The sequence below is a fragment of the Dermacentor albipictus genome, chromosome 3 (assembly GCF_038994185.2).
Source record: "Dermacentor albipictus isolate Rhodes 1998 colony chromosome 3, USDA_Dalb.pri_finalv2, whole genome shotgun sequence".
NCBI lineage: Eukaryota > Metazoa > Arthropoda > Arachnida > Ixodida > Ixodidae > Dermacentor > Dermacentor albipictus.
In genome coordinates, this window is record NC_091823.1 from 140,907,216 (window position 1) to 140,933,753 (window position 26,538).

General features: G+C 44.9%; 1 protein-coding gene and 1 non-coding gene across 2 annotated transcripts in view; one reads left to right on the forward strand and one right to left on the reverse strand.

The window, feature by feature from the left end:
• LOC135915865 (phosducin-like protein) overlaps positions 1 to 14,388 on the forward strand; it is a 33,616-nt gene extending 19,228 nt beyond the window's left edge. The window contains exons 5-7 of the mRNA XM_065449052.2: positions 314 to 427; positions 5,645 to 5,769; positions 8,083 to 14,388. Coding sequence (XP_065305124.1) covers positions 314 to 427; positions 5,645 to 5,769; positions 8,083 to 8,173 — 330 coding nt within the window. The 3' untranslated portion in view covers positions 8,174 to 14,388. The remainder of the gene's footprint in view (positions 1 to 313; positions 428 to 5,644; positions 5,770 to 8,082) is intronic.
• Positions 14,389 to 20,861: 6,473 nt separating this feature from the next.
• Positions 20,862 to 20,932, reverse strand: TRNAG-GCC (transfer RNA glycine (anticodon GCC)). Its single transcript has one exon. It is a non-coding gene; the product is annotated as a tRNA-Gly (tRNA).
• Between the last annotated feature and the right edge of the window lie 5,606 nt (positions 20,933 to 26,538).

Here is a 26,538-nt window from a genome sequence, read left to right on the forward strand (position 1 = left end):
TCTTTCATTTGCATTGTATCCAATCGCCGTGGGAAGTCACAACTAGCCCTATCTGTCACGCTTCCCTCTCCGAAAATTCTTTATGCTGGTTGTACTAAAAAAAGTCTGTATTTAAGAGCACTTACGGTTATTGTTTCAATGACAGAAATATACTTCTTAGCGCAAAACAATAAAATGTTCTAGTGTTTTGTTCATTTGAACCTTCTGCTTCTTTTGAGATGGTAGTGCTTGCTGGTGCTCTATTTTTAGATGGCTACCCACTTGCTTTTCCAATTGTATGTGACCAGCATGTTGACTGCCTTGATATTCGCAGGGCATGCCCGGCTGCGAAGCAATGAACGGCTGCCTGCAGTGCCTGGCGGAAGAGTACCCGCAGGTCAAGTTCTGCACTGTCGAGGCCTCTGCGGCCGGCATGAGCCGGCATTTCGTAAGGACGACTTCTGCACTTGTGGACAGGTTGTACCGCGGCGCCTTGTCCTGCTAAGTAAATGTTAAAGGAGCCCTGAAACACTTTTGTATAATCATAGAATGACCTCACTATTTAAGCACGTCGCCTCACAAATCCTTCAAGTATAAGCAGGGTTGTTAGACATGGACATCGCACCAATGAGTGGCTTTCTCTTTCTTTTCTTCTCCGCTAGTGTGCGGTAAGCTACACAGGGGACAGGCCAAGGAGGCAAAGCCCTGCCCAAAAGTTTAGTGTCTCAGCGGCGAGAGGGCTTGTCGCGGCACCCTGTGGCGGCCACAGTAGGCTACGCTACACAGCATGTTAATACCATCTCTGAGGCCACATGCATTAGATGCAGCTACTGCAACTTTCGCGTGTAGGCCGCCAGTGCAAAGATGAAGTGCTTTATCTGTATTTTTAAGATCATAGACATACCGTATGCCCAAAGTATTTGGGGGCATTATGATGACTTCCCGAATCACAACAATATGTCAGGCAAGAATCGATATGCTCGTTCCAAATGTTTTACACCGTTTCTTCTGTTTCTACGGCATTAGGGTAAAACCACCTTGAAGCTCGTTTACTGACTGAATTCTGCTTAAATGACAGCTGCATGTTCAGATCAGATAGTGCGTGTTCATGTGGGGTAGGGCTTCCACAGTAACAACCTCTAGCGAGTTTTTAGGACTCTGTGGCATTTCTTACTCTCCCTCTCAGTGACGCCCTGCAAATATAGCAGCGTGACATATTTATATTCAGAATTAGGATGCCACGCAAAGGGTGATGTGGCTGCACAAGTTCATGGCTGCCCACTCTTTGGGTGGCGCAGGCCCTGTGGGAGCAAGAAAAATCAAATACTGAAGAGTGGCACCTGATCACATCGTGCACAGAAAGCTTGGCGGCTGAATCTACCTCTTGGGGCTGCTCCACAATGCCCATGATTAGCTGTTCAGGGTTCTCGCTCATTGTGGCCTCCAGCTGCTGGAAAAACACAGCTGCCTAAACGGCATTTGATCTTTGGCAGATTTTATTTCTCTCTTATCTCTCACTTAATTATGTTTTTCTTATGTGATAATTGGACATGAAACTTTTGTCTTACCCCAAAAAGAAAAACTTTGGTAATATTCACAAAGGTAGCAATTTTGGAAGTTGCTGTGGTTGGCGTGTAAGGCAACTAGGACTGCGTACGGATTCAACTCATGTGGCCAGCTGGAAGCCGATATCCTTGAGTAAATGTGCTAGACAGGTGACAGAGGGTTTGTGGAAGATGAAGTCTACACTAGTCTAGAAGATGAGGTGCCTAGACAGATAGAATGAGAATGTTAATGTCTATGAGGATTCGAAGCAGTGTCCTGAAGGACGTCGCGCACCCAGTATATATGTTTGATGTATTCAAAACTACCAATAATAGCATTACTGCAAACATTCTTGCAATCACGAAATGCTGCTGATGGGCATCGCTGCTTGTGATGATGCAGCATGACAACATCGTGGAGGCAAGTGCGAGCAGTTTGTCACAGTTTTTGACACGAGATTCTAAATTCCCTGCTGCATGCATTGCAATATTAATTGGCTCGCATGTTCACAGGAGCCTCTTTTACAGATTGGCAACATTTTCTTATTATGTTCAAAAAGTGTTTCAGGGCCCCTTTAGTGGCGGCAGAAAAAAAGACAGAAAGAAACCCTGTGTTATTACTTACAGAGCCCAGCCATCGTGGCGGTGGCTTGGTCGTGGTGTGCTGCTGAGAGCAAGGTCACTGTTTAGATTCTTGGCCATGGCAGCTGCACTTAGGTGGGGGTGAAATTTAAAAATCCACATGTACTTGGATTTAGGTGTAAGAAAACTGGAGGTGGTCAAAATTAATCCATAGTCTTCCTCTATGGTGCGTGGCCCTCATAACTCTGTGTGCGAATACTCGTATGTTACCAAATTGAATCGATTAGTCATCGTTCCAATAATTCTGTGCACAAATGGAATATCTGCTATTAGATTTTTCGAATATTTGATAAATTCGATGTAGAGATCTGCGCATTGGTACAGGTTGCATAAACCATGGAGCCCCTCATGCTCGATGCCGGCCATGCAAGCGCTTCGCTTCGTTTTCAGCGCAAAAGAAACACGGAGCTAGTCATGGACGGGCTGCCCCGGCTGACGTGGTAATGTACTTTGTCAGTACAAGCCCTCCCCAATGTCGGCCCGATGTGGGATCACACACACGGCGCCCAAACGCAGAATAGCACCAAGTCGGCCGTGGCCACCTTTGTCGGTAGAAGATTTGTCCAGGTTGACAAGATCAATCGAAATGATAGTGCGACGCATGCGGAGGGATTGGAAACATAGCAGCACGTATTTCGTGAAGTAAGAAAGCATATGTGAAGATCGGGCTGATTAGCTGCCGATAGGCATGTGGGTTGCGTTGAATATGTGGTGACAAACTTCATGCTGCTTCAAAGTTGTCAATTCAACCCGTACGTGTGATCTCGGGACCGATCACTGATGAGCCACTTGTATGAACATGCAATATTAGTGGTGAGAATTCTGTGACAGCTTGCGGCCCATTACCACAATGGCCGCACTGTCTAGATCATTAGGTTTAATCAGTGCTGCTTCATCGGGTGTTGGCGAATAAGCTTACGGTTTGGGGCTCAACAGATGTAGGTCTATTTGCAAGAGCTGCGTGACACTTGAAAAACTGACAAGCCGCCTCACAGACGAAGGCTAATCCACGGGATAGCAACAAAACTGTTCACGGCCGCCATCCTTAAGACACACCATACGGCAGCCTTTCGTTTTCGATGCCGTTCGTTCATGCACATTGGTCTCTTTTTGTACAGCCCCGTACAAGACTATAGTGTTGTATTTATACAGAGGCCACGAAAGTATCATGGCCGGTTGCATGCATTTGTGTGGACAGCTGATCAACGAGGGGTATGGAAAGGGGGGAGGGAACGCGAGCATCGCGCGAACTTGCTGTGACCCTCCATATTTCAGAATTTTTTACAGGTCGCAAATAATGCCAAGCCTGACATGGCGTGGACGGTGCGTCCTCAAATTTACCGTTGGCGCCAGCTACACGCGGGACGTTGATTGATTCATGTGATATGCAGTCCTTTTGTCTGTCGCGGTATTTTTGCCTTACATTAACCCACCTGCTGTAAAGGTGGAACAGCCCTTCTGTAATTCGGAGAGAAACTGGAAAGCAAAACTTTCTGTGCAATAGATAAAAGATGGCTGCAAAACACAGGTACGCCATCAAACTAAGAGCCTCATTGGTTTTCAATACAACGGCACGTCACTAGTTTATTAGTTTTTAGCAAAAAGAACACTTAATTCCGTTGAATTGAACACAAGTAGCCTCGATGTCAAAATTGACAACACTGTGAAATTGCCAGATTACAAGATTGCTGGCACGATCCAACTGAATCCAATTCAGAGCATTCCACGCACCCTATGTGTATGAGTGGCTTTTGCTTATGATGGCTTATCCTGGGAAAAGTACTCACGGATGTTGGATGACGCCACACTTGTGAGCCGTCCACAACCTTAGCTTTACTGGTTAACGCTCATTTGCACTCCAACTTCTGGCATATTACACTAGAACCTCGTTGATATGATCTCGTTAGGTATGATTTCCCGGCGCCAACATTCACGATCGAGAACACAAAAAATTACCCACTACAGTTGCGCTTATTTTTTCCAGTTCCTATGTTCCCAGAGGACATGACCTTTCGGCACCATTGTTCAGTAGATCAGCAAACTGCGATCACCTGGTACGTTTTCCGGCTGCTAGATCCCATGTAGATAAGGAAAGGTGTGAGGCGCACGTTACCGAGAACAGTAGCCGCAGCAGCTTCCCTGCAATACTCACCGCCCGTCTCACATGAAAACACTGGTGCTCACTAAGGTTCTTATTCCCAAATCTATTGGGTCATCGCTCACCGCATTCACAGCTGTCGCCGCCAACCCTATTGCAAAAAGCATCATTATCTGCTTCACAGCACCTGGGCCGTAGTGCCATTGGAAACGTACTGCACGCTTTTAATATGCGGCAACCCAAACAATCTGCTGTTCCCTGCTGCAGGCCGTGCAAAGGGAGCATCATATATCACTTTGGTGGCATTGTATTCACATGTTGCCCACCAGCTTGATTTCATTTATACTTCGCACAACTACATAATAGGAAAACGACGACAACGTGCGTCTCGGGTCACTTTGGCCCTACCAGCTCACCCGCCGTCTCATGCTACAATGATTGACACAGAGTGGGCACGTCAAAATTTCAAGGCAAAATGCCCTGCTTGAAGAAGCCGCGGACCCATGCAGAATTCGAGGAGTACAAGCATAAGCTTGCCGACGTCGTAAAAATATCATCGCATGTCTCGCGGCCGCTGGAGCCTGACGAGCTCGGCTGGCGTCGGTGTTTTGGGCTGCAATGATTTGCACAATGCTTCACATATACATAGATGTCAACCACAGTAGAGTTTGTCAATTCTTTAGTAACTTGGGATCGTACAGTGCTTCCATTGCTATGTTTTTTTGTTGCATTTTTCCCCAAGACGTTTGAATGAGGTTCTGCTGTATTTGGCAACTGTTAAACAGCAATAGCTGCCGTATAATATTTTCCAGCATGAGACTCCTTGCTGCTCCGAAACTTGATAATGGGCTTCAAACCAGTGGTTGATGCATCAAGCTGGCTGCCCAGCATGGTCGGCAACGTTATCACTGTGACTGCGGGTTGCCGTTGCCAAGTGTGCTTAACACGCTGCAGTGGCTACAATCTGCGTCTTGGTATCGGAGCCATCGTGGGCAATTCCTGCTGTTCATATCCATACTAACATTGATGTAGCCCATCATTAAGCACTCTGTTTTTCTGGTACTGAATCACACATTACCAACGTCCGCTAATTCAAACATGGACAGAGAGTACCGTCAGTATAACTTACTATGTCACAACTTGCTGTCTTTTGCATGAAATTTTTTGACATGGGAAATGTCACCTACAGGATAAAATGTGTTATGCTCGTTGCTTTTTGTTCAGAGTTTTGTTTTTGTTGCTAAAGTGGTGACCTGCAAGCCTTGCATTAGCGTTGTCTATTTTATAACGGTGTATAATGCCATTGTTCTATGCTCAAAATGTGCCTGTGTCACATTTGAACCTGGTTGCTTCAGTCTGACACCCATGCCGTATCCTGCAGGAGCGCAAAGGAGTGCCGGCACTGTTGGTGTACAAGAACGGAGGTCTGATTGGCAACTTTGTACGCCTCACAGACGAGTTCGGCGATGACTTCTTCGCCGTGGACGTAGAGTCGTTCCTTGTTGAGTGAGCAGCTCTTTTGGTTCTTCAGTACTAGGATTTATGGAACAACCAGGCTGATCTTCGCTGCCGACGCAGTAGAGTTCGAGTTTTCAATACTTTTACCAGCACGGAGCATTGTTAGGCTCTAAGAACGTCATAGATTGCCGGAACCTTGACTTTTTTTCTCTCTCCACGCCGCACTGGCTTGTTAGCTGTGGTGTGTCACTGTTTAGCACGAAATCGCAGATTCGATTCCAGGCCACGGCAGCAATGTCGTGACAAGATGTAATGCAAAAAAAAAAACATCTGTAGTTTTAGAGCGCGGCTCTTTGGCGCCCATTCCTGTGTTCTGCATCGGCAAACCTCGGTGACCCTCATAACCGAGCAAACGAGCACAGTGAAGAATGAAAGAGCGAACGAGGAACGCAGCAGGTCATGAAAGACAGTGTTAGCGAAAAGAACACGAGGAGGAAAGCAAAGGGGGAGGATATGGTGACAGCGTGCGAAGAAAAGCATAGTTACATGCAAGACGGGCTCTGCGGCGACGAAGGCTATGAGATGGCGCCAGAGTAGTGCGCGTCAGACACGTAGAAACAAGGTGTTGCACGAGCAGAAGTCTGCATGCGGCGGCTGCTGTGAATCGTGCTCACACATCACCAGTGCGCTGTCTCTCTTGATCTCCCGATTAGCGAGGCAGTCACGTCACATTTCGCTCCGCTTGCAACGTGCCGCACGAGGCAGATTGTCCCCATCAGCCACTACATCGCAAAATGAAAACACGAATAGAGCTGTGCTCAAATTTTGCACTAGGGAGTATCGTAAACGTTGGTGAACTTTTTGTTAAGTCCATGATCTTGGGCTCATCCTATGATTTTACGAATGTTGCGCCAAGTTGTGAGAAAAAACAAGTCATGCTCACAACGTCAGATGGGTCAGTGTAGCATCACTGAAAGAAAGAAAGCGTACGGAATATAAATTGTGATAGTACCTGCGCTGGTTCTCTTGTGGCACTGTAAGGTAAATCATTGAAATCATTGTTAATAAAGTGTGTACGTATCCCATGCAAGGTAATCGTCAAGGCAAGCTTTTTATTTTAATGCATGCTATTCTCCTCCCCCCTCCCACTTTTTGTTTGGAATTTTCACTGCTTGGCAGGTATGCTACTGTATTTACTTGCATTATGATCGAACTCGCATAATCATAGCACCGCTGACTTTTCTCATCAAAATTAGTTTTTTTTTCTTTCTCGCATAATGATTGCACCCCGAACTTGCCACAGTGATATGTTGTGTGCCAAGTCAAGCTAATGATAATTGTGCTTACCATCTGTCGAATGCTATCGCATGCTACATGAACGACTCTTCAAGACATACCAAGTGGTCTGCACGCACTAAACATTCTTAAGCGAATGCCCCATTTCATTCCTTTCATCACTTTCCACACTTCCACAAGAAAGAAAGAAGCTACAGCCAAACTTGCCATGGCTTTATTAATTGTAGGCTTTATAATGGTTGTGGTCAACAACAACAGAAAAGGTGCCTTTCGATTCTTCTCATCTGCACTCATGGGCATGCAACAAATCGTGAGCGGCAACGATAGTAGCCACGTTTACACTGACACGTTAGAAGTGTACCCTATTCATACACCGACGCTTGTAACACAGCTAAGATATTCGCCTACCCTTAGCAGAAATGTGCTGTATTAGGATAGTACTAAAGACAAATGCTGCAATTTTCACAGCATGCCCGCCATGTGTTTCTATCTCACTGGCAGCTATGCGTGCCCATCTCTGTTTCTGTCCCCTCAAAGTGGACATGGCTGCGTTATTGCCCCAAACTTACGATATCAACAATATTATTAATTACTGATACGGAAGAAACTGTTTCAGTGCACATAATATACGCACAAAAAGAAAAAAAAATAGTGTTCTGCGCGTTTGGCTTCCACTGCCGACCGCCATTTTTGTTTTGGTGTCCCGTACTGTTACAGTGGCGGCCGCCTGTTTGTTGACCTGTTGTCATCCTGCAGCAAATGCGGGCTGAAAATTTTTTTTTTTCTTTTCGCGGAAAGTTTAATCTGTGTAATGATCACAACCCTGAATTCGCATCAATTTTTTTGACAAAAAAGTGTGATCATTATGCTAGTAAATACGGTATTTCATTTCACACAGCCTCTCTATCGCTTTGGTATGTTAAACACCAATAACCAAATTTCACTTGAATTGGCAGTGCCAATTATGTGCCTTGGTCTTAATTACCAGCTCACCCACATGTATGATATGTATACGATGTGTATCATAGTAGGAGTAACATTTTGCATTCACACGTTTCCCACCAGGCATGGCTTCCTTCCTGACCAGAGCTTGCGGCTTGCAGAGCGAAATCAGCCCTCCAGCAACGCCGATGACGACGACGACGATGACCACTGATGCAGAAGGGTTGAAAATTGTACTTGTTGGCACATAACGAGAATACTTGGGTGCCGCACGAGAAAACTGGACTGCACCCTGTGTTGTCCATTCTTCTCCAGTATGTTCGCGCTGTTTCCCAAGTATCACCGGCCCCGTCGTCACCTGAAGACTGTTTCCATTTGCTGTTCACAGCAGGCAGGTGGCAGGTTATTTAACTTATCTGCAGTTGTGGCGGCACTGAGGCGGCCAGAGAAGCATCGGCAGTACGTCAAGACCAGACTGGCTGCAGCGCAGAGCTACATTTGTATTCATGGGATGCATCTGCGGATCAAGCGAACAACAACGCAAAGCAAGTGCCCATGCCCGGCTGCCGTGGCAACCACGTACCGCACCTGTTTGAGTACTTGTTGCTACAGGAATGGTCTCCCGCTGTTTCCCGGTGTATTGTACGCGTAACATTGTAACGTTACGTGTACAGATGTGTTCGGCATGTCTTTATTGTACAGCAATATGGGTGGTGGCTGCCTTGGCCCCCCATTCCATTTCTGTGGTGTAAGGCTAACTTTACTGGTGACGAAGTATACAAGAAGGTACTCGGCAAAGTTCCTCAAGTTTTCGCTCCTTGAAAGTGGTTCTAGTGCTGCCACGCGGCTGTACTTGTAACTCAAAAAGTATTCATCATAATGCATAGTAGCTGCTTTAAAACTGTCACTGCCAATCATTATTCACAAAAACTTCATTGGATCCTGTAAGCATAGCTGATTTGCCCTTTAAAAAAAATTGGTGATAGTGTAGCTGGCGCTAAAGGTAGATCGCTTGCCTTTCTGGACAGAATAGAAATGGCAGCATGAAAATAAAAGTAAACAAGAGAAGCTCCATTCTGTCATTCGTGCCAGGTTTTTCATATCATGCAACAACATTACGGGGTACCTGAATTGGGACCACTGAAGCTATGTGTGGCTTTGTAAGCCTTCACCTTTTTGAACTTCAAAGCAGCAAGCCAGGCTCGACCATTCTCATCCAGTTGGTTAGCACAAAAGCCGCCTTGTGTTCTAAGCCAGAAAAAAAATTGGCTTGCTTCTTTTGGTAAGCATGTTGTTGAAGTGAAAGGGTCAGAGGCAATGTCATACGGAGGGTGGGTTCAAACACTCAAAAATTCTTTGTTCACTATCAGCCGTACAACTCGGGTCAGTCATGCAGACTGAACAGCTGGCTTGTGCCCAGACGATGGTGGGTGAACAAAGCAACCGTGTGGGTTCCAGAACACCAGTCAGCTACATCCCCCCCCCCTCGCTGTGGCAAGCCTACTTTTCTTCTGCATTTCAGTTCGTGACTGCATTTAAATTTCCATTGCAGCACTCAACAAGACCAACTGTTATTTTATTATTTAGTCGGCTGGGTATGTGCGATGTTTTTCTTTAGTACTTCTGTACTAGTACTTGTATAAGTTATGCTTTGTAGCTGTAAGGAAAAAGCTTTGCACTTCCCTTTGTTGGCTAGCAATTTTGTTCTGGTGCGGAGCATTGAAGCATTATTAAACTAGCCTGAGCTCTTCAAGTGACTCGGGTGGTAGAGCTGTAAACTCTGGCTGGCTGCAAGAATGCAATCAGCTATATTAGTTGTGCTATTACATCACTTAAATACAATATGAGCTGTACTTATCTCACCCATTATGTGTCACTGTTTTGTACTTATACGGGTTTTTACTTTGCACCCTAACATTGGTCGTGGTCTGTGGCTGGCAAAGGCATCAGTATTGAAGCCTTGAGAAGGAAAAGCTTGGTAATGCTGAGTATCGGTGGTTTGTGGGAGGCAGACGGTTGCTTATCACCACGTTTACCTGATTCTGACAGTCCCCTAAATGTAACGCACGCACAGTTTTTTTATGATTTCATTGGAAGAAAATGATGTACACTCAAATATAATGCACTCGTGGTTTTATAACAAAAGAGTCGCATGGCTCCGATTTTTGCAATCGGACAAGGATAAGGCCACCTTTACAGAGACAGCTCTGTTATCTCATGTTTATGGACCACAACATGTGGTCCTCTGTGCGATTTGATGCATTTGATGGTCCACATTTCTTGAACGACTCTGCAGCAATCACGAATGGGATGGTGGCCCACTCCAGAACTACTTTACTACTGTGGAATGCCAAGAAGGCAAAAACACATAGATTGATAACTGCAACCTTAGCATGTAAATGAACATTTTAAAAGGAGCTTTTGTAATGAAAGCATCACACCAGTATTGTCAACCTGCTTGAAAACTTTTGTCGCCATCTTTCAATGACAATGGCAATGATGCTGGCTTTGATGGTAGCCAACAGCGTGAATGTGGTTTCTGTTTTGTCTCTGATTGTAATGCACAAGCAGTTTTCAGACCCATTTTTCTCGGAAAACAAAGATGATTGTTAGAATTGGGTGAATGTGGTATTTCTGTCTAGTGTCTCTTTAAAGCTGCACGGAGCACGTTTCCTTGTCATGTATCTTTGGCTCTAATATGTGCAGATATGAGTTGCTGAATGGCTCGTGAAACGAGCCAGTAATGCTCCTACAGTGCAAAGGGCCCAATGTGACCTGGATGACATGTCAGCATGCACGATGCATGTGACTGCTACAAAATGGTGAAAGAGATTCAAGGAAGCTATGAAATGATTGTGAGGGTGAGACTTGTTGACGATGTGGGGCATGTCAACTTGTAATGTATTTCTTTGTCTTAGTTTGCACGCTGTAATTATTTGTTCGCTTCCATCTTGGGCTGCCAGGCTTACGTATGAGGCCTGAAAGCACATATACTGTTAAGCAGGCTCGTATTTGTTGATCATTGTATAAAAAAACACACTGTGTGAAAGGTACTTTTGCACCCTTCTGTGCGGTGGTCCGAAAGTAATAAATGTAAAAGAAACTTTTCATGAGAGTCGTATAGAGCGTACCAAAATACCATTTTCACAGAAATGCTTAAAAACATGATTTATTTATAACAAAAGAAATTATATTCTGATTAATTTCATTTTATCACAAACTGCACTTTTGGCCACAACAGCGTTGCCACTCTGTGAGAAATCTAACTACAAATGCAAGATTTTTTTTTATTATTGAAAAAGAATGCATGCTTTTTTGTACATTTCTGTGAAAAGTGCATCTTACTACATCCTATACTTTTCAAATTATTCAATTTTGAGAACTACTGTTACTTCGGATCATAATGTCCATGGTGAGTGTGCCTCTTTAATTATGTGACCTTCTCCGCTACACGAATTCGACAGTGTTCACATCACGTCAAGTAGTCGCGAGTGCATAGGATGCAGGAAAGCTTTCATTATTTACTGAATCTGAATTAGACTATACTGAACAAAAAATAAGTGCAAATGGGCATAGCACATCGGGATCCCTAGCTTGATGATATCATAACGTTGTAGGTTGGAAGGCAGGGCCACACAATCGCAAACCGATGCGAGTTTTGCGGACAAAAACTACTACAACTAAAATTTGTACATCAGTGTTTGTTAGCATGGCAATATCTAATTAGGTGTAGCAAAGAGACTGCAGTGAATGCTGGGTTTTTATTTTCTGATAGAATCTTTTCAAGCGACCTTGCCAGAGGTAGCAAGTTTTCTTTGTTTTTCAACGCACAGAGCTTCATTTTGGCGTGAGAAACTTAATTCTGATCCCATAATTCTGGTGTCCCACCTTGTTATGTGAGCTGTGGGTGGCTTTCGTGAATGTCACTCAGGTTTTTCATAATTGGTCGCAATACAACGCTTCATTTCTGGTCAACTTGAGCTGTGCATTTCAGTTTTAGTCTAATGTCCTGAATTAGGTGCAAGTGATGTAGTAACCCTTTCTGTGTTATGTAGCACTGGGTTCTTATTTGCTTAGCCAAATTTTAGAGCACAGCTCTCAGGTGGCCGTTCCTGCTTTGATCGTCAGCGTAACTGGCAGAACGAATGAGCACGCCAAAGGATGAAAAAAAAGAGTGGTCATGGAGCGCGGTGGAGGACCAGAGGTGGCAATGACGAAGAAAGCACGAGGAGGAGGGTACAGCAGAAGCATGAGAAGGAAAATGGAGGAGGAGAGTAGGGTGAAAGAGAGATGAAGAAAGCGGAGTGCCGCATGGGACGTGTTCCATGCTGACAACGTCATCACTAACTTGTGTGGCAAGCGCGCCCATCTATACAAAGTGCTGGTGTGGGCGTCGGACCCACCACCCATGCGCTGCTTGCACTGCCGCTGCTAGAGAATGCGTTCTGTGTGAGCCATGCATACCTGGATCCACGCTTTCTTTCTGAACAATGAGCAACGCAATCGGTAGAAATGCTTCATCTGCCGCTGCTGCTAAGCACGCTGTTCGAGCAGAGGCTCAGAGTCGCTGCCGAGTGGTCCTTGCTGTTCATATTCAAATTCTTTGTCTCAATATATCGTGAATTCAGAACACCTAAACAGCTGTACTCAAATTTCGCGTTAGGGGGAGTATCATAATCGTCGGTGAATTTCCTTCTTTGTGTTGTGTGAAAGTTTGTGATTTTGTTATTTTTACGCACGTTAGCGTTGCATGTTCAGTTTTTTTATAACATTCTGTATGTGCGCGTTGGTGCTTGCACAGTGCCAGAACTGTATCAGATGGCAGGGCTCTTGAAAGTCTAGAAATAATGCAGTTTTATGTATCACCTTTTATGGAACATACAACTATTACGAGGCTAATTTCTTCCTCAATTGCACATGATCATATGCTGCTAGGTGAGGCAGCCGTCTTCGTGGAATCTGGATTGCGACTGATGAAGCAGAATGCAAATCATTGTTACATGAATGCACGTATTATGTTACAAAACCTGCATGAATGCCCGACTGTGCAAGGAGAAGAAAACAACAGTCAGCAAGCAGCGTATAAACTTACGTAAGAGCTGCTACCCCATCTGGGCAGCCCAAAATCTGGAGAAAAAATATTCCAACGGGAAGGTAATCGCGTTCCGTGGCCCTTTGCTGCGCATGTGCATCGGCGAATTTTCCTGCGCCGCGTACTTCGGCGTGTCGCTACTAGACAGCCAGAGCTGCACGTTGACCTCTGATGCAGTGGCTCATCTGGGGATTGTGAAAATTGTCAAAATTGTGAAAAAGAAAAGAAAGAAAGTGCGGCCCTTACTGTGAGAGCATACCTGCACAGTATGAAAGCCTGTCTTTCACACCTTCTTTTGCCTAGCATGCTGTTTACTTTGAAGCTGTCTCCAAACAAAAAGGCCATGTCCCTTCACCAGAATGGTCCTTCGTGTGAAGGAATGTCGCATTTTAGCTATTCGTGCATGCGCGTGCATCAAACTTAGTACATTTATGCAATTATTTATGCTGAGAAACCACAAGTTGATTTTAATCAGTTGGTACCATCGTACTGTGCCCCTGAATTTAAAGAAGTAGCAAAAATAATTTGTGCATTACATTTTTTCAGGTTCCTCATTATACCATATTCTGTGGAGTAATTGTTTCAATGACCATTCAGCCAAAGAATTAAAAGTGAAGCTTTTTGACATGTAAATCCTCCTTTTGGAAAGCGTACGAGAAAAAACGTAATTTTGGCAAAAACAGTTGGCTTTATCACACTGTCTCAGTCTCTTGTTCCTGCATGTGACATAACTGCAGAAAATATGCAAAACTGCGGTAAACTGGCAGATTTCTCTAAATATTACAACTGATATTATGTACTGCTTCTGTAAGCTTGCACCTCTGTCAAACTTAAATGCTTTTGTCAAAGCTGGCTTCGCATTCATTATTCGGCCTTACCAACACATTGGGAAACACCATTATGAATAAATAACAAAATGCATAATCTGAAGTCAAGTTCGAGCATCGAATTTTTAGACCAGTGACCAACAGATAGGCGTGCTGCTTCGTAATTCTAAAGCTAGCTTTCCTGCAAGACAGTTTGCCAGGTAAATGGCATAGTCTGTTTTGCAGTGTGCAATTAGGTACATGGTTTTGTGCCTTTTGTGGGATGAAAAATGTAAAGATGGTTGTCATGAAAATTCCATAGGTTACGAGCATGTGGAACTTCCATTTCATCTTACTTGAGCGACGAACTGCTTATACCATCAGTCACACAAAAATGTACAATGCAGAGAAACACTCCTGTAAATTAAGAAACAGGCTTTATTAACAAACCTTTTCGTTAGTAAGAGTGGTTAGCGGTTGGCTGGCCGCATTAGCCAATAATATGCCCAATATTCTGGTAGGCTGGAACCTGCTTTTACAAGCAGCCCTAGCATGGAGCACATTTTTATGAATATCAGTGCTGGTCTATCACACCATCAGAACGTACCTGCATGCATAGAGAGGATTGATACCTCGTGATGTGGCATGCCCTGTCCATCTGTCATGTTGAAGCTGATTGTAGTGTCCAGTAGAATGGACAGGCAAAGGATGTGATTAAAGCTATAGACTGATCCCAAAGCAAGTTTCACTAAAGCAAATTGTTGACATCCATTTCCAACTGTGGAACCACAAATGAAAACCATGAAATTTCCTCGGAAAGAAAGCTTTGCAGATGAAAAAACATTTCTTTCCTGCTCTGGGTATCAAACTCGGCAACATTGGTTTTCCAGGGCAGTCGCTCTACCAACAGAGGTTGTTTTTCTGGGCTGGTATAATGCAAGGATTTCGCTTGCTTGACTCTGTGCCTCTCTTATCATCCATCATATGATCGACTACCACTGTTTATTTAGTCACATGATCTCAGTGATAAATTTGGTGGAGCACAAGAAGGAATAGCATTGAGATATAATCGTGTTATCCCAGTCCTGGACGCTGTCAAGTTCTGCCATATTGTTGATTTTGCCATCTTGTCAGTTCTGATTGGCTCAAAGCACCAAGATGGGCGAATTTTATTACAGTGCCGGATTTCACAGTAACCAAAATGGCACCCATAGATAACCATGAGGTGACCAGGTGGTAGGGTGAGAGTGACTAATCAACAACTCATGAGCGCAGGATCACTCAATAAGCAAATCAGTTCGGTGGAATTAAAAAAAAAGGCAATGAGTCAACATCCGTTTCCTGTCATTGCAGTACTGACACACCAGCGCTTGGCAAGTTGTATTTACCTTGAATTTGATTCTCGTGGACACTGTGACGATTGTGCCTTAATCCTCAATGTGCACATGTTGTTAGTGGTCATGTAGTTCATTCTCCTGTGCCCCATTGTGATGTATCTATGTTACATGCTGTGACTAGGAAAGGTGCATTATGGCGAGCCTGTGAGGTTTTTGACTTCCACAAAGAACTTTCGTCTGGCAGAACCTTGCTTGAACATGCCTCAGTGCACAGCATGGAGCACACATTCTGAAGCATCATCTCTCTCCCTAGAGATGACTGATTAAGGAATCCTTATTTTCCCATTTGCTTATGACTTGTTCATGTGCAGCGCCATGTTGGCTTGGAATTGCACAGTGCTAGGCTTGCCAGCATAAGCTTGACCTAGCTCCAGGAGGGCTTTGTTATGCTCGTCACCTAACTTTGGAGTGGTTAGAATGTGCACAATAAACTTTAATTGCAGGTTTGTCACCCAAGCCAGAGCCTTTTCATTATCAGGGTAAACGTGCATTTATATTTGTCGGTGTGTTAGGATTCCATGCATGGATTAGAAGAACCCACTGAATCCTTTTCAATGTTTGGAGCCGGTTGTTTTGTAACCACACACATACTGCACATTTAACAGCAGTCCTTAGAAGGAAACAATGTATTATTTGTATGTTAAGGCATCTTCGTAATATCGGTGGTTTTCTACCAGCATGTCATCACATGATACCATGTCAAAGCTTTGTGTCTGTTTGTTCCTTGTTCCTTATGTACCTGCGCGGCAGTTTTTAAGATGAAGTGTTGTAGTGTCATGGCAAGAACTGCATCAAAGATTTAATCGCTGAAGGAAAATAAAGATCTCTGGTGGAGCAAAATGTGCTGATATTTTTATTGAAATTTCGCATTGTCTTCTTGCATACAGCATCTCTCGGCAACCAGTCATGTTGTGAATGGTAGTTCACATTAAGAAAGGCTCCTAATGAATCAATAAACAGGGGTACCTATGTATCACCGAGTTTTATCCCTGCTCATTTAGTGAACTGTAATGCATACGAATTGCCTAGCTCAGTTCTTTAAAATATCACGGTAATTTAGGGTTTGTTAATGCACACATTTGAACAAGAAAATGAAACACAGTGGATTTTTACAACCTTCTAGAATCACGACCAAATATTCAATGAAGCTGCCTCTTTCAAGAAGCTATATTAGGGACTTTTTGAGTGCCTGTAATTAAATGATAAATTTAAACGTCACTAGTCTGTGACCTATAATATGGCTTCCATTGGCTAGAAGATTAAATTTGGTGTGACATTTTGTTGTCCCTGGACACTAGAAAAACATGCTACTTAATGACACTTGTATAACACCTTCGAGTGCTGCATTAATTTAGTGAAGTAAAGAAATATTTGTGCTAATGGAAACCTGGCCACATGGTCATTGTTGTCATAATTTTTGGTTGCACTTTCACAAGCACCACTTGCTCGTGGCAACTTGAATGCATTTGGGGTTTGCCACATATTCTAGACCGGTGTGGCCTGACAAATATGGCAAATCTGGGTGGTCCCACTTTTAGACAGACTGTCTACAGAGTGTTGGTGCGCTGTGTAATATATGCAGTACATATATTGTGTGATATGCAGCAAGGTACAGTCTTTGTTAAAAGTATATTGGCTACGTTGCCTGTGACACCACGCCAACTACAAGCTGTTTGAAGAAGTTCCTGTGGTTATACGCCCACATGGTCCATTGCCCTGGGTAATGAGAACTCGCATACTCGCCATGCAGGGATGGAGTGTCAGGATAGATGGCCATGTGAACGGCAGCATGCTGCTGAACAATTGAACAATATATACAGTTAAACCTTGATATAATGTACTTCAATTAAATGGGATTCTCAATATAGCGAAGTATCCTAGATCTTTTATAATTTTTCTCCGTAAGACATCACACATTTCGAACTCTAACATAACGAAGTGTGTTTACACATGATTTCAATATAACGAAATTTAACCGCCGCCGCGAAGGAAATGAGGCAAATGGAAACTACCCCGGTCGCAGGTGGTCAAATGGCTGGATTACAAGCGGTTGCTGGCGAACCTCTCAAATTGCACGCCGCGCGACAGAGAGCGATCGCCGAAGCGTAGCAGCAAGATTCTGTCGCGCCATGTTCTGTATAAGTCCACATGCGATATGATGCTATGGCACCCGCGCGCCCTACGTTGTGGGTGTGAAAGTGGCCCAAAAAGAATGGTGGTTTGATGTGCATTGGCTTCCTGCGTGAGTGGATGGGCGAGCGTGCTCCAACGTGATACAAGCGGGTGGCAGATGAGTGCAAGCAGCTCAGAACACTTTAGAGCGATAGCTCTACTACTCCAGGTGCGAACCCAGAAAATGACTGGTTCCTTAAATCTGACCTTCAAACTTGGCCAAGGTCAAATTGGGCCTTAGCCTGCCACTACCGGCGACTACTTCATACTCCGTGTGGGCGCCCATATCTTGGAAGCGATCTGCGATGAGGACAAAGTGCGCGGTCGCGCGGGCCTCGTCTTCACAGCGATCTGCGATGTGTACAAAGTGCACAGAGTGCTGATAGCTTCGTATGTGTTGTGCTTTCGACGCCTAGTTCGCGGTGAAGCGAGACGTCACAATTTTTTATCATTTACCTCATAAGTATGGCGGTTCGTTGCATTTTCTGCAGCCACTACGACGGGTGGGGTGGCATCTGAGTCATGTTGAAATACGCCTCCTTTTTCAGAATGCAAAACAAATGGCTTCTTTGATCAGAATGCAAAACAAATGGCTTCTTTGATACAGCATTTCAAACAGCCATATATATGCATGAAAGATAATCATGAGCAGCAGGGGCCCCAAGGAAGTGGGTCTTTTTCAAGACAAAGCCATCACACATTGTGCACATTGACGCATATGGACGCAACTGCAACAGAAATGGCATGTTCGGTGATGGCGCCGGATAGCCTTTCTGGCGGTGGCATCCAACGTCTACTGTCATTTTGTCAAAAATAATTTTGAACCACACAGGCACTCCATATAGCGCAAGGAAGTTACTGAATTGAATTGCTCAAGGTAAAATACGTCGGAAAAATCATAAAGCACAACTTGCACACAACCTACAGACATGATAGCGTGGGATTGTAAGTTAAGTATACAAGAAAACAATTGTGTCATGCGGAAACTGTAGACACAATACCCTTTTTCAGCGTTTATACCATTCATAGAGTGGTCATAGCCTCTGAGATTTGTGCGTGCCAATGTCGGAAACCATAAATCGGCGCAACCTGTTCCTTGCAACACCTCCAGATGGCGCTCGCCTCTGTCACATCTTTACGATGGGCTGGACAAGTTTTGAAGCGAGGGAAACTCACAGTAAAATTGATTATGAAGAACGACTGAGGAATATGGAAGAAAGTAAATGGGTTGGAAGAGTGTTAAGGTATTTGTACAGCAAAAACATTGATTCACAGTGGAGGAAACGAACTAGGAAGCTTACCAGCAAGTATGCAGCCTGTATGGTCAGCAACACAGCAACAAAGAACGTCAAGCGGAAAGTCAGGCTGAGATAATCTCATGGGTGGCGGCAATAGAAAAGAAACCTGCCATGAGGAACTACTTAAGAGGAAAAAACGAAATCAGGTGAGAAACAATGTATGATAACTTAAAGGGAAGCTCATTACTTTTCAAAGCGATATCAGGGTGCCTTAGAACATGCACTTATAAAGTGAAATATAAGAAGGAAGAAGAAGCATGTTCTTGCTGTGGTAAAGCTAGGGAAACGATGGAGTATGTTTTATTAGAAAGTGAATATATATGCCCGGCGGTCGATTTGGTCACCACTGGCCTCCTTGAAGCTCTTGGATTCAGCAAGAGCAGGAGGAAAGTAAACATGTCCGCAATTGAGATTAGTAAGAGGCAGTTGGAATATTGGTGAAGGAAAGGTAGGGAAATGACAAACAACGGAGGCATACAAAAACGAAGTTCACAATAGGGGTTCAGAAACTTTAGCTATGGGAATTATATCATCGTGGGTTCTCTTTTCATTTAAAACACAGGTAGGACATTAGACAAAATAATAGCAAGAGCTTGGTGGGGCGCTCGTAACATCCATCCATCCATCGCTGCCCACACAGGAAAACACACGAGGCCGCGTTTCTACCAAAAAGAGGAAAAAAATTTGAAGGACTCTTAAGCTTCGCCTGTAAGGGCGGAACGCGATAGCATTCAAAGGTCCCTGATTGCTTCTCCCGCTTCCCGGCAACTTCAGCGTTTGTAACCGTAATGTTTACTGGGAAACGCTATGCACGAAGGCGGCCTTTCTGGTCGAAGCGCGGCCTCTTGCAGGGGCTACAGTGGCTAGAATAGCCACTGTACAGGGGCCGCGATGCGGACGATGGGTGGAGGGATGTTATAAGCGTCCCTTTGGAATGGGGCGGTGGCTTGCACCACCAAGCTCTTGGTATTATACTGCCTAATGTCCTACCTAAGTTAAACAATAAAAAAAGAACACTATGAACTCAATAGGTGCGTGTTCTACGACGATGCGGCGGAGGCGAACACCATCTGGAATTCCGGTCTGTCGTTTGCAGAGACACTGGAAAAGGGGTTTGTTTGAGTTTCCGCGTAACAGAATAACGTTTCCTCGTATATTCAAATTACAAATCCGAGAGCAATCATGTCTGTAGGTAGTATATGTAAGTCGTAGTTTACGATTTTTACACGTATTTTAGCTTGAGAAATTCGATTATTTCAATAAATTTCTTGCGTCATATGAACGGCCTGGATACGTGTGGTTCGAAAATCTTTGGGTTTACGCGATGTCCGACGCCTAGTTTTCTGCGACACGAGCTCCTGAACGGCATCCATCCGACAACGGCGCGTTAGAAAAACCGCGACTTCGTCTTACGGTCCGTAAGACGAAGTATATCGAGGGACGAGCGGCAACTAGTGACTGATATTCATTATACAGCAGCAAAAGGTCGCATCTGCGCGCAGCGTTCCTCAATTGACATGCTGAAGAACAAGATGAAACACACGTAGCAGAAACACCCTAGATGACTATATATGGAAAGTGCCAAGGGGCAAAAAAACTACTATCACCGGTTAGTCAAAAACCGGGTTTCTTTATCTAGGAGAGCCACCGAAGGCTACTCCGTGCCGAAGGCTCACTAACACACGTGTGTAGGCCAAGTCTACGCATGTCTGCCGTTTCAAAAATTTCATGCTCAAGTCTAGAGTCTCCCGTCCTACTATGATGGCTTGATTGAATTCGGGTTGCAACCTTTGCATTCCCTGGTGTGTCTGAGGAGATTGGCGCCGCGCTATCACCCTTCAAGGAGCGGAAATGCTGCCGCGGTTATGATTAATACATTGGCCAGTTTGGCCAACGTAAACATTGCCGCATCGCAGCGGAAACGTCACGTTCTCGTTTACTCCGGAAATATGTGGACTTTTGCTTCTCGAAATCTGCCGAATTACGGGTTAAAAAAGCCGCGATTACGCGCAAGATGACTTTTACTTTATAATCACTGATAATTACACTCTTAAATCATCCGCCACACGATAACGATTACGAAAAAGACTCGGTAACTCTTTTAAAAATATTTTTTAATCTAAAAAAAAAAAGAAACTGCGTCGGCCGGGAATCGAACCCGGGCCACCCGCGTGGCAGGCGAGTATTCTACCACTGAACCACCGACGCCGACAAAGATGAGGTTTCCTGAAACTGTCCAGCCAGCTGTCCAACGTCTGGGTGTATCGAGGTCGCCGCAGCTGCGAGCTCATTTCGGCCGGCGAAGCACGAAGTATGATGTTATTACAGTGTGCTAGAATATTATTCTAGTTCACTGTAGTGTTATCCCTTTCTTTGCGCCACCAATCCCACAAGCCACGGCTGTTCGATCATCCATCGATGAAAACACACACATTGTGGGCCGTGCCACAGTGATTCGTTATATTTTAGTGTCCTCAAAACTAGAGGACTGTAGGAATGTACAAGAACATTTTATAGTACAGTCAATCTACCTAGGTCTAGAGGTGGGCGAATATCAACGTTGTCGAATGCGAATCGAATAGTAAATATCGAATATATCGAATAGTGCAACGCAGACGCGAATATTTATTTCGGTATAGTTAGGTACCATGGTTGTACTGATAGCATAGGCGCCGACTACAGGGGGCTCCGAGCCCGAGAACCCTCTAGAGTTTTCCGGAGGGGGGGGGCAGTGGATGCTGAGCCCCTCCCCCCACCTGACGTATCATTGCCAGAGTTTTGTCACCCACATAATTTAAAGTAAGTTTCTTTTGACTTGTCTCGACCTTCTCACTAAAAATTTTGTTGGCGCCATGGTTGGCGCGGACCTACTCCAACAATGGCGCAGTGCGGATTTTAATTCATACTTTCCTTTATTTTTGCAACTCCTGACAATAGGAGAACAAGCGCATTAGAGTACCTACCAGCGCCGGCTGCCTCATCCCTATTTTCTCACTTCGACATTGTTTTAACTTTCCACTGTAAACACCATGCACACACGCAATATATTTCAGTATATACACAGGGCAAATTTTATTATATTTTTAAAGAGAAGGAGGAAGCCAAATAACAATTACATATAAAAAGCTTATGCCTAAAGGATGAATATATTGCTGTATGTTCACCTTGCTTCAAAATTATTTGCATGCTTTTTCTGACCCTGAAAAAGAACATGTAGACTTTAGTGACCCCTTCAGCAAAGTCTTTTATCAACGGCTTGTGATATGCACGTGAAAGATATGTGTCTCAGTATCGCTTCTCTTTCCAGTAAGCACAGCTAATGACTTATTAAAAAAATTACATATCAGAATTTACAACATTTACTAGGGATGGAAACATGGTCGTTTGCATGCAGAGGTCATAAATATATACAGGGTGTCCCCATTAACTATCATGCACCAAGATTAAAAAAAAAAGCAATGCGTCACTCGAAGAAAACCCAGTGCATATTGTTTCCAGTACAGTGGATTGCTGCCGGTAATTTTCTCGTTACTGAGATTTAAAGGGCCCCTGAAACGGTTCGGACAAATTTTGTAGGCGCATAGGGGACAGCTTAAGTAGAGCATTCGCACCACAATTTAAGTGAAGCGTTACGTATTAATGGAGTTACAAGCGATTAGAAGTTACCCTCCTCCCTAGCCATGCCTTTCCTTCTCAACTCGCTCGCCGAGTGAGCGGCGCTAAGCTCCGCCTTAGCTCTAAGCTCTAAGCTAAGCTCCGCCTTCACTGGTCCTGCGTCACGATGCGACGTCACATCGTCCACTTCCGGTTGTTGGAGCACGCCTCCTCCCGTGCGAGACCTCTCCGCTGGCCGCTTGGCCGTCGACCGAGAGCCATCGAAGCAGCGTGCGTTGCGAGCATTCTGTCGTAGCGCCGAAGGTGGCCGGTATTCCGGTAACCACAGGCAAGCTGGTCATTTTGGCAAATAACTGGAGGCATAAACTCAAGCTGATGAAGGAACTTCAGAGTAGACGTACGTGAGCAGCCTGATCGGTCTGCACGGTCCAGACACTTGTTGGCGCAGCGCTTAACCAGTCAAACGAAGCGCTAATATTGCTCCAACCAAGTGTAAAACATTTTAAACATTTATAAGAACAACGTGTTTATGATTACACTCCTGCGAAAAATACACACCAGCAGCAAAGAAGAATGCACTTCGTTGCTGCTACTGTGTATGGTTGAGCTCTGTGCACCAGATGGCTGCACCGTGCAGACCATTCACATTTACCTTTCTGCTCATTTCATGGCTCATCCCGGCACAGTCAAGCGGCCAGACCCTGTCCCCTTGCGCTTGTGTTTGCCCTAATACCGGACTTGCGAAACGCTATTGCGTTAGTAATCTTCCGCTGTAAAGTGACGGCCACAAACGCGCAATTCCTTGCGCCTATCGGATAGCCGCAGTCCGATGCGCAGCAGCCAGTTCGCTCGTATGCTGCCTTGCAGAGGGACACGATTTCGCAACTTCACATCTTTCCAGTCGCTACGTCTGCAGCCCACAACGCAACAAGGGTGATTCATCGTGCTCACGAAAAGACTGATCGACACTGACGGCGGAGCTCTCGTCAAAGACTGCGCACGTTGTAACACAAGCAGACGACACTAGCTGTGTGCCGGAAGTGCTCAAGTGTACTAAAAAAACTATTCTTGTGTATTCTCTTTAAGTTTTCTTTTTACAAAAACAAAGTAACTAGCATTCCAACTATTACGAGCATCATTTGTTCACCCTAAAGTTGGAAAAATTATCGACCACGCGCCCTGGTCAGCCAATCAGATAGCTCGCCCATGTGACGTCATATGGGTTATTTGCATCATATGGGTAGGGGCGGCTTAAAATTCCGCCGAGCAGTGCGCTGCGATCGACAGCGATGTGCATTTTTAAAACCTTATAATAAATTACACGCTTTACGCAGAGCACTTAGATGTGTCAGTTAATGATCAGAAGGACCTACTCTAACGACTCAGTACGTTTGTAGAAAATCGCCAAAATCGTTTCAGGGTCCCTTTAATTAGGCAATTGTAATTATGTAACTCGAGTCGTACTGTCATAATTATCAAAGTGTCAGTGGGGCATTTGTAGGCACAGCCAAGGGACATCTAACTGCGGTATTTTCATCGAAGTACTAATTGCGTACTAATTTTTTCCGACTGATAAGTAAACCCTGCGAAATATGGTGACCTGCATTAAAGTTTATTCACTCACGTGACTGCGCTCCCATCCGCATCATAAAGCAACGCCCTCGAACAGGCTCCTTCCGAGTGTTATGTTGTTTGGGTTAGTTGCGTAGGGTTTCAAAGATGCGACGGCACGAAGCCGCGAGTGACAGACCCCATTTCTTGAGAACAACTGTGGCGGCCACGACTGGCCTAGCCTTTATTAAAAATGTCGGATTTGTAGGGGGCGCCAGGAGATACATAACACGCCCCTTTTTGAGTGACGATTACAACAATAAAACACGCACTTCATGACGTTCAGTTCTGAAATCTGGCCGGTGGCCGTATGGCTCTTCCAGCCCTTGTCACATATGTCGAAGCATGTCTTGCTTCTTCAGGATAGTTGTGAGGCGTAGGATCGTTGGCACTTGTTTGCCCTGATTCATCCAGGGTGTAGTCTTCTGCTGTACAAGTGGCTTCACAGAACACCTGGGTGCGTGGCCTCAGGTGCACACGCTTACGCACATAAATTGCTCCACTTGTAGTTTGCATTGTGTAGCGCCTTGGTTGAGGACCAACCTGTGTGACGACTGCTTTTTTCCAGTCATTCTTGTGCCTCACCCATACAGGTTGATGTTTCTTCAGAGGTGCAAGTATGCGAGTGTGGTTGTCTCCATATCTGTGCTGTGCACTCTGTCTGCGTTTGAGGAGCTTCTGATGTTCATCTGTGGGGTAGTGTGGTTTCAGATTATGGGGCAAGGTCGGTATGAACGTTCTCAATTTCCTGCCAATTAGCAACTCTGCTGGGGAAGATGCTCCAATGGTTGGGGTGGCACGGTAGTTGAGGAGAACCAAAGACAGATCTTTGCCATCGCTGTGCGACTTGATCAGCATGGACTTAACAGTCTGTATTGTTCTCTCGACCTGCCCATTGGACCTCGGGTAGTGGGGTGATGATGGTTCATGAGCAATATCCCATTCTTGCAGGAATGCTCTGAATGCCTGCGAGTCAAACGGTGGTCCCTGATCAGAGATAAGCACATTGGGGAGTCCAAACCGTGAAAAGATGTCCTTCAGGACTAAAATAACTGAAGTTGCCGTAGTGGTTTCCATACGTTTCACTTCAACGTACTTTGAAAAGTAGTCAACAACAAGGATATATGTATTGCCTTGACAGTGAAAGAAATCAACGGCCAACTTTTCCCATGGTCGTGCTGGCAGATCTCTGTCAAGCAATGGTTGCTGAGGGTTTGCCTTCTGGTTGGATTGGCAGGTGTCGCAGCTTGAGACAAGGGTGGCAATGTCCTTGTTGAGTGTGGGCCAATAAACACTCTGGCTTGCTAGTTTTTTACAAGCCACTATGCCACGATGTGCCTGATGGAGTTTCTCAAGAACATCAGCCTGGAGAACTGCTGGAATGACAAGCCGTTGACCACAGCAAATGAAGCCGTCTGTGGTATACAGTTCACTTCTTATGTGAAAGTATGGTCTTGCCATCGGATGAACATCACTAGGGCGATCAGGCCATCCTTGTTGAATGTACTTGGTTAGTTGTTGCAATACTGGATCCCGACTTGTTGCTTCCTGGATCTGGTTGAGCTTGGTGGGCGACGCTTGTACCAGACTGGACACCAACAGTCCTGGATCACTGTCTGCAGTTTCCATCTTGGATTCGGGGTTTGGGGATCTTGACAAGGCATCAGCCACAGTTAGCTGTTTCCCCGGTACATACACTAGTTCAGTGCTATAGCACTGTAGCCGGAGCAAAAGTCTTTGCAGTCTAGGGGACATTTTTGTTAGATCCTTTGTCTGCAGTCCAACAAGAGGTTTGTGGTCAGTTTCCACTGTTACAGAGCGTCCATAAGTGTAATAGTGGAACCGCTCGCATGCGAACACTACAGCTAGAAGTTCTTTTTCTATTTGAGCATAACGTTGTTGGGGAGGTGTAAGGGCTGCAGAAGCATATGCGATTGGCCTGCCTTCCTGCAAGAGAACCGATCCCAGGCCATATGAGCTGGCATCTGTTGAAATTGTGATCGGCTTGGATGGGTCATAATAACGCAACACAGGCGCTGTTGTGAGCTTCTGTTTGATGAGCTTGAAAGTCTCTGTGTGCTGGCTTGTCCAGTGCCACGCTACATCTGCCTTGAGAAGCTCACGCAGAGGACTGGTAGTTGCCGAAAAATTAGGGATGAACTTCGTGAGATATGTCACCATTCCTAAGAATCTTTGCAGTTCTGACTTGTTTGATGGAAGTGACATGGCCTCAATTGATCTGACCTTGTCAGGGTCTGGGGATAGCCCATCTGAGGAGAGCTGGTGACCCAGATATTTTATGGCTGAAAGTCCTAACTTCAGTTTTGATTTGTTAAGCTTCAGGTTGTTTTGTCTAGCTATGGTCAGAACAGTTCTGAGATGGGCTTTGTGTTCTTCTGGAGTCCTTGAGGCAACCAGTATGTCATCAAAATATGGCTTCACAATGGCCTGCCCTTCAAATACCTTGTCAATGGCCTGCTGGAACAGCTCGGGGGCTGTCGCAAGCCCAAATGGTACTCGAAGAAAACGGTAACGGCCCCATGGTGTTGCGAATGTGCAAAGCCGTGAACTTGGTTGATCCAAAGTCA